Source organism: Pristis pectinata, chromosome 4 (assembly GCF_009764475.1).
Source record: "Pristis pectinata isolate sPriPec2 chromosome 4, sPriPec2.1.pri, whole genome shotgun sequence".
Classification (NCBI taxonomy): domain Eukaryota; kingdom Metazoa; phylum Chordata; class Chondrichthyes; order Rhinopristiformes; family Pristidae; genus Pristis; species Pristis pectinata.
Genome location: NC_067408.1, coordinates 105,432,777 through 105,445,340, shown reverse-complemented (window position 1 = coordinate 105,445,340; position 12,564 = coordinate 105,432,777). Strand labels below are relative to the sequence as shown.

The window sequence follows — 12,564 nt, the reverse complement described above, 5'->3', positions numbered from 1 at the left end:
TTTGAACACTGAGGGATACAAGGAGATAATGTAGGAAGGTTGAGTTGATCAACCACGATTGCACTGAATAATAGAGCCAACTGAGCCTTTTAATGTTCTTTAATCTAGTATTTTGTTTGCTCAGACACTTAGTCAATTATTGATCCTCCAGGGCTGTTCTGTGTGATATCAGTTGAGCACCAACTACAATGTGAATCTTTGGATTTGATAGCTGTTCCTTCTGCTGGCTTTATTTTTCATTCTTGTCAAACTTTTTTCAACCTCCCTTCCAGAGGACGCCGCTGCCTGGATTCAAAATCCGCGGCCGCCTCGACTCCACAAACTGCATCATCACCCAGCCACTGACTGGCGAGTTAGTGGTGGAGAATCTGGATGTGCCTGTCAAAAGCATTGAGCTTCAGCTGGTTCGGGTGGAAACTTGTGGTGAGTGCTACGTACCAGGAGCAACCGAATACGTTCAGCACAAGACATGCTGAGGAGTAGAATATTGTGCTTTAGCTTTATTGTTCTTGATTTATAAGACGTTTTATTCATACTTCACGGGTATTCATAGTTTATGATTAAGCAGGTGTAAATTTAAGGTCTTCCTCTCAGTCATCATTTTCTTGCTCCGCCAGACTAGAACAAAGAGAAGCAGGAGTAGGTCATGTGGCCCTTTGCTCTGCCCCATCATTCAATATTCTAGCTGATCCTGTGTCTTATCCACATCCCCCCTGCCTCACTGATTCCTTTAATGTTCGGTTCCTTAAGTGTATCAAAGTCTGACTTTAGGGTGTTGGTGTCGGAGTTCCATTCCAGATATCTGAACCCAAAGTGAGACTCCAGTCTAGTATTGAGAGAATACTGCACACTGCGAGAGGTGGCATCTTTGTGATGACACATTAAACTGATGCCCCATCTGTGCCCTGAGGGTAAAGCCTGTTGTACGTTGGGCAATACTCCCCATTGTCCTGGTCAATATTTATTCTTTGATAGACATGAGCAAAAGAAACTCGGTTATCTTCTGTTTGAGGAACCAAAAAACGTAGGCTTTGTGAGGGGGCAGAGCTTGTGGATATGGTTCTTGATGGTCTGCGGCTGTCTTGGCAGAAGCGGTAGACATTGTCACCATGGTTGTAAAATACTGGGTGGGATGAACATTGGGGGGGGGGGGGATTTAAAAAAAAAGAAAATATTAAAGCTTTGGGCATCTTTGAAGATGGATAATTGCCAGACCTGGTGTATATGAGTATTAACAGAAAGCAAAGAAAAAATTGTGGAGGCTCTGACTCCAATTTTTAAGTTGTCCATGACTATAGGGCTGCTGCCAAAAGACATGAGGACCGCTAATGTTGTACTGTTGTTTTTAATTTATTTAAAAACATGAGGAAATGATATACTGGATATTTACAGGCCAGTTTAACCTCAGGTAGTAGGTAAGTTATTGGAATCTATGCTGAGGACCATTTAGAGCAGCATGGGCTGATGAAGGACATTGAAGAATGGGACAACTGAACCTGACTAATGGAATTTTTTGAGGCGACAACAAAGAGGGTTGATGTAATCTGCATGGATTTAAACAAGACTTTGATTAAGGTCTCAACACAGAAGCTGGTCAAAAAAAAAAGTAAAGCCCAATGGAGTTGACTGGCAAAATAGATCCAAAATCAGTGGCAGGAAACAGAGTAATGGTTGACAGGTGTTTTTGTGACGGGAAAGCTGTTATTAGTGAGATTCCACAGTACTTGGTCTCCTCATTTTTGCAATATATTACTAATGCAGTATTAATTGTATGACTCATGAACAAGTGATACAAAAATTGACTGTATGGTTGATAGTGAGGGAAGAAGCTTTGGACTGCAAGAAGTTAAAGATAATCTGATCAGTTTGGCAGAAAGTGTCAAATGGAACTTAATCCTGAGAAATGAGGTGTTTTTGGAAAGATGCAACAAGGCAAGAGAATATACAAAAAAGCTGGGAAGATATTGAAAGTAAAGGAACAAAGAGACATTGTGTTGTGCATTCACGGATCCCTTAAAGTGAAAGGACAGGTTAGAAGGGATACTGATGCTTTCCTGAGCTGAGACATAGAATTTAAGAGCAGGGAGGTAATGCTGGAACTTTTCATGACACCAGTTAGATCACAGCTGGAGTACTGCAAACAGTCCTGGTCATCACGTTATTGGGAAGTTGTGATAGCACTGGCGAAGGTGCAGAGAGCTAAAAGGATGCTGCCAGCACTGGAAAATCGCAGCTATGAAAAAAGATTTAGTAAATTGGGGTACTCTGCTTTACAGATTTGCTTGAGGGGAATATTAATTAAGGTGTACAAAATTTTGAGGAGCCTAAATTGAGTAAAGAATGGTCTATTTCCCAAAGCAGAAGAGTTTTTTTTAAAAAAGGATTGCTGTAAATTAATTCATAGAATGGTAAGAAGGGAAATAAGGCCAAGTGTCTTCACCCAGAGGATGAGGCCACTTGCTGCCCAATTAGGTGGTGGAGGCAGAAACTTTTATCACATTTAAACAGTGCTTGAATATGTACTTGAGGGGAAGTGATCTGGAAAGCTATGGACCAAATGCCGGAAGGTGTTTTTAAGGTGGGTAGCTCTGTCTCAACTGGCACACTCACAATGGGACAAATGGCCTCTTTTCTGATTCCATTTCTTATTTCTGTGGGCATTATCATGTTGCTGTCTGTGGAACTTTGGGTGTACATTGGTTCACATGTTTCTCACAAGGTAACAGTGAGCACTTCAGAAAATGCTTCATTGAGAGGTCATGAAAGAAGCTATGTAAATGCAAGGCTTCCCAACTAACTTCTCCAATAATCTTATTAGGTTGTGCAGAAGGTTACGCCAGAGATGCCACAGAAATTCAGAACATCCAGATAGCTGATGGCAACGTTTGTCAAGATTTGGCCATACCTATCTACATGGTGTTTCCCCGACTCTTTACTTGTCCCACGCTGGAAACAACAAATTTCAAAGTCGGTAAGTGTGAGCTCCCAGTCATGTGTGCATTTGCTTCTTCTCTGTGGCATCACCTGAACTGCTTGATGACTGGTTTGAGAGAACTGTGAATCAGGATCTAGGCTATTCAACCACCCTCTGCAACTAAAGCAAGCTTTTATCTGGCAGGGTTAACAGTGAGCAACCATGGGTGGCCCGGACAATCTCTCAAGTCCTTGACCATGACTGCTAAAGCTTTGTTGTAGGTTTAGTCCTTCAGGCTGCACCTGCTCACAGGTGGGTGTAGAAGATCTCCGAGCACTGTTTTGAATGTCAACATTTATTCCTCCTTCAGTATCTGTGAACAACACCAATTATCTGGTTGTTTGGTTGCACGTGTTGATGATGTGAACATGTGTGTGCATTGGCTGTTGTGTGGGCCATGTGTTTAAGAAGGAGGTGTTACACCAATGAGCCAGGACCCGGCCACCTCAGTCAGTGGTGGTACAACCCAGCCACTCTTGGTTGCTGGACCCCACCCAGGTACCTTCTGTACCCTTGTTACGTTCAGCGCTTCTTCCAAATGTCACTCAACATGGAGCACTTGCTCATCTGCCGAGGACAGTAGGTGGTAACCATGAGAAAGTTTCCTTGCCTTGTTTGACCTGATGATGTGAGAATTTATGGGGTCTATAGCTGATGTTGAGGTCTCCCGAGGTTTCTTATCTGCCACTTGTGATCGGTCTGACCTGTTGGTGGGACTGTACGTACCCAGGGATTGTGATAGCAGAGCCAGCCAACTGTCTCCACGGAGGGCTGTGGAGGCCAAGTTGTAGGGTATATTTAAGGCAGAGAATTTTTATTGGTGAAGGGGTTAAGGATTATGGGGAGAAGGCAGGAGAATGGGATTGGAGCAGGAGAAAATCAACCATGATTGAGTGGTGAAGCAGACTTGACGGGCCAAATGGCCCAATTCTGCTTCTGTAGCTTATGGTCTGTAAGGTCTGATTCTGTGTGTGTGTGATGATATCAGGCTGTTACTGGACCATCTGTGGGATGGCTCTCCTGCCTTAGATACCTTTTCCCAGATAGTTTTGGGAGACTTTGCAAGGTTGACTTGGCTGTGTATGACTCCTGTGCCTAAGGTCAATCCACAGTGGTTTGAGGTTATTTAATGTACCAAGATGGAAAGCAGCAGATTGTTTGAATTGTAATTCCTCGTCGTCCCACAGTACATGGTCCTGCTTTTCATTCAGTTGGTCAAGGAACTGATTTCTGCACTATTGGCTTCAATACAGGAATGATGATCACCCTGACCCCCAGGTGGTTGACCTGTCCTTATGGGGAAAATAGTGAATGACTTCACAGGTTTGCCCAAGGTTTATTGCTGGGTGGTGGGTAAGAGGTTGTCCTTGTTGTCTTATGGCTTATTCTTCTACTCTGCCCATGGGTGATACTGCTGGGGTTAATGAGTTATTTTTGAAGTGGGTTAAGACTAACATTGAAAACTTTCTTTAAAGACGTTGTTGAAATATCAGTGTAAAGTTGGAATCCACCCCAAAATTGTCAGTCCTTTTTGTTTTGAAAAAACAAGCACCAAGGTGTCTGCTCTTTCTTTCGAGCAGATCCATCAGGAATTTTTCTCATTTTCTAAATGTTGGCTTTAGTTTGCAAACCTGTTGAACTTTTTGTTCAATATTAAAACAAGAGTCAGTATCCAGGATGCTTTATCTGTGTATGTAATATTTAGGCCTGGGCAGTCAAAAGTAAAGGATTCTAATTGGCATCTTTCTCCTTTTCAGAATTTGAGGTGAATATTGTGGTGGTTCTCCAGGACGATCACCTGATCACCGAAAATTTCCCGCTTTAAAATCTACCGTTTTTGAGTTCTGCATGGACAGAGCTACTGATTTGATGTGCAGCATCAGAGTTGACTAAAGACTTTCACTTGTTGGAAAACCTATTTGCATTCCATTCTGAGAAGCTCATTTCCTATAAAACCTGGCTTGTGTATTTGAGAACTGGATAATTTTTCTTATTTAAAAAAAAATAAATATTTTGCACAGTTGTCTTTTCCCCTTGATAGTTTTAATACTTTGGGGAAATCTGCAAATTAAAACACAGTGGGTGGAGAAAGTGGTTTGTAAAGCATATAGGATCCTGGGCTTGCAAAAGGAAGAATGTATAAAATATGGTTAGGGCACAGCTGGGGTTTTTGCATTCAATTTTGCTCATTGCATTTAGGAAGGATGCAAAGACCCTAGAGAGGATTCCAAAAAAATCACGAGGTCAACAGTTTCTATTGTGAGTATCAACTGAAGAATCCTTGGAGCAGAGAAGGTTGAGAGGCGATTTTGATGGAGTTGTACAAATTTTTGATTGGTTTAGAGAAAGTAAATAGAGAATCTGTTCCCATTAGTGGATGGTTCAAGACCAGGGAACATATTCGTTATTTTTAGTAACAGGTTAAAGTGATGTGCCGAAACATTTTTTATGCAGTGTTGTTGATTTGATCTGCAATGCATTGTTTAATGTTATGGAGACCGTAGATTCAGTTGTGGTTTTACGCAGGGAGATGAATAATATTTTAAAGTTAGAAAGGTTCATGGAGCTATATTGAAGAATTGGGATGGGATAGACTGAGTAATGGAGACAGGCCAGATAGCTCTACAGAACGCTGGCACAGACTTATTGGGTCGACTGTTGGCCCTCCTGTACTGCAGCAGGTCTATGGTTTTACATTTAGACACTTGGATAGGACAGGAGTTGAAGCCAGAAAATTTCTTGGACATAAATGCGTTCTTAATGAATTCCTAGTTTTCAAAAAAGGCTTTTTGATAAGGGATTCCCTAAGTAGACATTTAACTAAGGTCAAGGCATGCGGAATTGGGGAAAAAAGTGACAGAATGATTCAGTAAGCAATGTAAACAGGAAATGAGTTTGGTTTAAATGGATTACACTTCAGCTGGTGGGTGTTAGTCAATGATGTGGCCCAGAGGTGGTCTGGAGAGCAAACTTGTTTGGACTTTGGGATGTGTCTGCCACCAAATAATTAATTTTGCAGGATTGTGATAAAACACATGAAGAACTTACCAAACTGACAGAAATGGATTAATGAATGGAAAAGACTTTCAAGGCAGAATAAACTTGGAGATGTTTGACAGGAAGGATAAAGACATTGCAAATTTATTGAAGAGCCAAATGGGGAAGAGGTGTTAATGCAATCGGGAATATGGGCTCGCACTATTAAGAGCGCAAAACTAGCACCAGGATTCATTTCCATAATTATGGAATTCAGAAGTTATGGTACACTTGTGTAGGACATCACTTAGCACTCTACAGAGTTCTGACCTACATATTATTAAAACACCGCCACATCCATTTATATAACAGGATTATCCATCTGAAAGCACCTCATGGGTGTAACCAAACTAAAAATTGGGACAGAAATAAGTTATTTCCCAAAAGCTTGGTTTAAGTGATGGGTTTTAAGGGGCCAGTTGGAAGAGATGGAGAGGTTTGGGAAGAGATCTGGAGTATTAGACAAGCAGAAAGTGTGGCTGCAAATGGTAGTGAGGTTAAATTCAGCAATAGAGCCATAGACATGGTCATAGACAGATTCAGCACAGAAACGGGCCCTTTGGTCCACCATGTCCATACCACCATCAACTACCCACTTACACTAATTCTTTCCTTTTATTCTCCCTGCATTCTTAACAGCTCTCCCCAAGTTCTACAACTCACCTACGCACTAGGTTCAACTTACAGTGGCCAATTAACGTACCAACTGCACGTCGTTGGGATGTGGGAGGAACCCCATGCAGTCGCAGGGAGAACGTGCAAACTCCACACACTTAACACCCAAGATCAGAATTGAACCAGGGTCTCTGAGATGAGAAATCAGATACAATTAGAGGGATGTAGGAAAGCATTTTGCAGAGCTAGGGAGGGTTGAGACCTTGCATGTATAGGAAGTGAAAATGGCGAGGCTAGCCAGGAGTGTGTAGAATAATCAAGACTGGAAATTGTGGATTGAGCACTTCTGATCAGTGATGATCTGAGGCAGTGTTGACGTTGGGCAAAGGTGCCACAGTATTCCATTGTAGTGATGGTGCGGATATCAGATACGAAGTGGACTTGAGGTCTAATATAATGTGATTTTGAACAATCTCATTCAGAAACTATGGAGGACGGCCTGTGCCCAGGGATTGGAATTTTGACATTGGACTGAAGATAGTGGTTTATGGTTATATGTAGGAGTTTTTTGTTTTCTCCTCTCTTGGATGTTGGACAAATCAGATAATTCAGAGACTGTGGAAGCATCAAGTGAGCTGGTGACGTACAGCTGTGTGTAGTTAGCATGCATGTGGAAATAGGTGGCACATCTTTGGATGCTGCCTTGGGGGATACCAGTGATAGTGTTGTACAGTAAGAAAAAGGTTACAAAAAGAAATATAAGTGCCTCCAAAATGAAAAATAAATGCAACAGGATGATATAATTGACAAAATATCTATATCCCAAGAAACTGAACAAACTTTAGCAAAGTGTCCTGAATGATGTCTTAAAAAAAATTATGAAGGTGTTTAATAGAGTAGATGTAAAGAAGTGTTTCCAAGGGGGCTGAATATAAAATTGTCTTCATTAAATCCAGTGAGAAATGCGGAAGGAGTTTCTTTCATCCTGTGAATTTATAACATATGGATATACTTAAGAGGAAGGTGTATCAATACATCTTGGAGAAAGGAGTAGAACCATCAGAGTGAGATGAAGCAAATACAGTGGGTATGGAGCACAAACAGCATGGACTGTGGAGCCATGTCACCCATCTCTATGCCCACATATTCAATCTATTCCAGTCCAGTGGAGATACATTGCTGCAGAATATGGAGCTGACTACTAGTCACCTTGTTACTGAAATTGTAGCCTGTTACCTACACTACAAATATAAGTATTAGTCTGCCACAGTGTTGATTACCACTTTGTAAATGTAATGAAACTTGTTGATTGAGTGTTTTTACGAGGGACTATACTGATATTTTGGTAGGGAGAGTGAGGAGAGGCTGAATGAACTAAAGAACACAATTCTAAAAGGAGACAGGAAGAGAGAATGATCCAGGGTGTACATACACATAAATTGTTGAAAGTGATGGGGCATGTTGAGTAATGTAATAAAGCATGTGGGATCCTGGACTTTGAGGCATTGAGCACAAGAGCAGGGCAGCTACGACAAACCTTTATAAAGCACTGGCTCAGTGGCAGCTGCAATATTGTAACTGGTTTAGGAAAGATATGAAATCTCAGACATGGTGCAAAAGAGAGCTATCGGAATGATTCCAGGGACTAGGACTTTAATTGGATAGGCTGAAGAAGCTAGAGCTCTTCTTGGAGCAGAAGGGGTTGAGAGTGGATTGGGTAGTAGAATTTAAAGTCATGAAGAACTGTTCTCATTGGTGGAAGGGTCAAGAGTAGAGTGAAGTTAATTGTCAAAAAATCAACAATGACACATAACCTTTTTATGCAGCAAGTGTTGAGCATCTGGAATTCACTGCTGAGGTAGTATTGGAGGCAGATTCAGTCAGAGCATTCAAAATGAAGTAATTGAAAGAAAGAAAACAAGGCTGTTGTGGGAAGGTGAAGGTGTGAGACAAAGTTCCATGCGAGAGCAATCCACGACCTTGAACTTAATGAGTCGAATGAATCTCCTCCCATGTTGTAACCTTTGCTTTGACTTATTCCATTGTTGTAAGTTTTTCTTTCATGTACAGATGTACACGTGTGTATTGGGTGACTGGTAATTGATATTTCAGATATTTTCTTGTACTTTTGCTTATTTGATGGAATATATTTTTAGCAAAGTTAGAAATGATTGAATATTCATCACTGCAAGTTGAATGTGGTCTCCTGAAGAACTTGTTGTACGTGTACTGGATTGTGGCGGTGAGCCAGCCTTATTCCTCAACAAGTTACTGCATAGACATTTCTGGACTGGACATTAACACTACAAGTATGAAGGAAAATTCTCATCTGTTGCAAAGATCTGACAAAAGGCTGTGAAATTCTTTTCACTGTGGGAGTGCCACACGCAGCAGATAAGTGTTATGATGGACAATCTTTAACCTTGCACTTTGGGGTGTTTACAAAAGGACCTTGACAGTGGCTGCATCTTAACAATTGTTTCTTTCCCCACTCCCCACAATTCTTTCTCCATTGCTGAAACTCAACTCACTCAATTGTTAATCTGATGAGGAAGACAGTTTTGCATTTATATATAAACTTTTCACAACCCTTGGATATACCCAGTTGCTTTACAATTAATGCAGGTCTTTTAGAGGTATGGTTACTATTAAAGGGAAACCAGGCATCCTTGCACACAAGCTCCCACAAATGTCAATGTGAAAACAAACAGATTTCTACATGATGGTTATTAGATAGATATGGAATTCAGGTTCTTAAATCAGAAATTAGTTGTTGAATAAAGGTAATTAATCAGATTACCTGTAACTTGTCACCAATGTTAAAAGTTTATCTGGATAATGACCATAAAAGCCACTTGAGATAAATAAAAAAATAGTAAATACTGGGAGTACTCAATTAGTCAGGAATGCCTGGGAAGAGAAGTAGAGTTAATACTTCAGGTCAATCACCATTTCGGAGAAAACTCCTCACCACTTTGGCGAGCGAATGTACTTGAAGGTAGCTTTGTAAATAGGGTTTATCGCATTTGAAATGCAATCAGTGAATTTTGAGACTAAATAATCCACTATAACTCAAGTCTATGTCATTACTATGGTTTAGTCAAATTTGATCAGAGTAATCCACGTCAAGTGACTAAGATGCTTGTTGAAAATGTCTTGTTTTGAAACATGATAAAGCTCCAATCCATGGAAGTGAAAAATGAGTTACCTGCGTTCTAGATGAAGGGTCCTTCATTGGAGATTAGCCACAATATAATTTTGGCAAGCCAGGAAGATGTGCCTGTTTGATGCAAGTTACAGGTAAGCCTTTTTACCTGTGATAGGTGGTTGTGAACAGTTCTGGGTAATGCATCCTGATAAGAATATGTTGGCCTTATTGGATTGTGGTATTGATTTGCCAGAATGGATTCTGAAGGTTAAATTACAATTACATTAATTTAGAATCATGGAACTGTTAAAGAGCAGATGGCCATTTGGCCCATCGAGATCATGCTGACGTAGAGCATTGTATTCATGGAATGCCTTGCGAGTGAAACCGAGATAGTAGAAGTTTAGAAATAACTCGTGTAAACAGCTATGGATTGAGACTGACCTTTGGTAACCAGAGTTATTTATGGATGGGGGAGACTTGTTGGGTCACTGATGTTGTTGGTACAGGCTTGAGGACCTAACTTCTGTTCTTCGAAGAGATTAGTTGGATCTTGTAAAAATACATGTACACATTGAAGGTGGCTGGAGCAATATCTCTTGCATTTATGACGTGCTCAACCGGGGAAATGTGAGCTCATTTCTACTTGAACAATTGTGCAAGGCTTTGACTTTCTAGTGTCCAAAAGCTAGTTAAATTTGAATGTCAAAGCCATTCTTGGATGGAAAATGAAGGTGAAACTGCAAGTGTGAAGTGGAAATGTGGATTGAGCGGTTTAATCATTTGCTGACCACTGAAACAGGTATTTAATTTGTCAGCATTTCAACAAAATGATCATTGGGTTTGGATTAGCAATTGCATTTGTTGCTTCTGATAATATTTTCATCTCTAATATCAGGTAATGTGATTGACCATATATCTATCACGGGTTTAATCTGTTTTCAGTTTTTCAATGTTCATCACTACAGATACTTAAAGTTAGTCAAATTTGAATTTTCTAACATTAATTCTATGAGCAGTTTCAAAAGAAACATTTCTAATTTGTCAAAATCTCCTTGATACATTGCCAGATACAAATTATTTTATAATTACTGTTTAATATGGTGAAGGAAATTGACAGATCCCCTGTAGCCAGGCAAAGTAAAGCAAGGATTTAATTGGACACACCTGGTTAAAATTAATTCCAGAATACATTCTTTAAAAATTAGGTTGTGGGAAAAAAAGTGGATACATTCCTTCAGACTTCTGTGAATGGAGAATTAATAGGAACATTTACGTGGCAGTTGGATGCATGGGAAATTAGATATTCGGTAGATAAAGGAAATTAGAATTAAGGAGAGCTGGTGTGATTCAAAATAGTGGAGCAGAGTTAATGAACCAACTGGTTGTACAATAATTTTAGTAAATTTACAGCTAACTGAAAGCCAGAGAACTCCAGTAAATATCTGATTCAAAAGGTCTTCTCATGCCAGGGCTCTTCACATTTGATCACTAACAGATTGTTTGTATTCTCTGTATCACACCAGTGTTGGCTGCCCCTATGTGTGATGTTTAAGGAAGCCAGCACAGGGATAATCAGAATCCTCTGCTGCTTGATTAACTCTGAATGATTCTCCGAAGAAGTGTGGTTATTGCTATATGCCTGAAATGCTAATGAGTGAAGGAACTGTTCCTACAGACTTGAAATTAAAGATTACTTTGTGCATTTCATGAGAATGAGCCACATTGAATGCAGGTACACAGTAGTGAGGCATGAAAGCAGTGATGATGAAATTAAGAATTTTGGATTTTAACCTAGTGCAGGAAACAATTTGGCCCATGTCTGTGCCACCCCTTCTTGGATGAGTGCCTCTCATTCCTACGTGTCAAGGTTTGAATAACATTCCTATTGTATTATCTGTCCTTGTTTTATATTTTAAAAGGCTATCTGGATCTATGGAATATAATGCACCTTTGGTTGTGTAATCTTATCCATCATGTTGATTCAGTTATTTAAACAGAAAAGGCTGGAAACGGTCAACATTTCAGGTCTGAGACACTTCATCAGAACTGGGAAAGAGGAAGTTGAAGTTAGCTATACAGAAGGTTGGGAGGGCTGAGTAGAACAAAGGCAATATCTCTAATAGAGTGAGACCAAATATAATGTGGCAGCTGGGAGCACATTATGCTGCTTAGCAGGGCTGTGGGATATGCCCAGAGGTATTAATTCAGTTCTACAGCACAGGTTCAGTACGCTAAACTTTGTGCCTTTCTTCCTCACTCTTTTTAAACAGGTACATTTGTAAAAGGGAAATTTTATAAGACCAAGGAAAACTTGTGAATATAGTTTCTCTTTAATCAGAAATGGAAATATCAGTTAACATTTTCCTTCTATCTAAAGCTTTTCATGTTTTACTTATTTGAAACACTGGTTTAAAAGAAAAATGTGCACTTTGATCTTGTTTTGCAAAGCGAGTTTTGAAATTCACCAAGATAAAGTTCCTCACTCAACCAAAATCCTAATTTTCTTGGCAAATAGTGGGATGTGAATTTTCCTCTGGTCCCAGTGCAACGGAGCCCAGGGTCAGGATATTTTCATAATATGGGTGGGTGTGGAAATTGAGCTACAGCAGGTTTAGATAACAAGCAGAGAAATGTGAAAACAGATTAATGAATCTCTGAATTCTAGATTGTCACAATAGATTTATAAAATAATGTTGTAATGTCAAACCTGAGTGAAGTGTTGATGCAGCTGGGATACCTGGCTGGTAGTTTGGTGGTGTATATACAAAAGGAAATAACTGCATGGGTC

General features: G+C 40.1%; 1 protein-coding gene across 1 annotated transcript in view; it reads left to right on the top strand.

The window, feature by feature from the left end:
• vps26c (VPS26 endosomal protein sorting factor C) overlaps positions 1-5,004 on the top strand; it is a 34,971-nt gene extending 29,967 nt beyond the window's left edge. The window contains exons 6-8 of the mRNA XM_052014174.1: positions 273-423; positions 2,819-2,971; positions 4,732-5,004. Of these exons, the coding sequence (XP_051870134.1) occupies positions 273-423; positions 2,819-2,971; positions 4,732-4,799 (372 nt within the window). The 3' untranslated portion in view covers positions 4,800-5,004. The remainder of the gene's footprint in view (positions 1-272; positions 424-2,818; positions 2,972-4,731) is intronic.
• Positions 5,005-12,564: the final 7,560 nt, after the last annotated feature.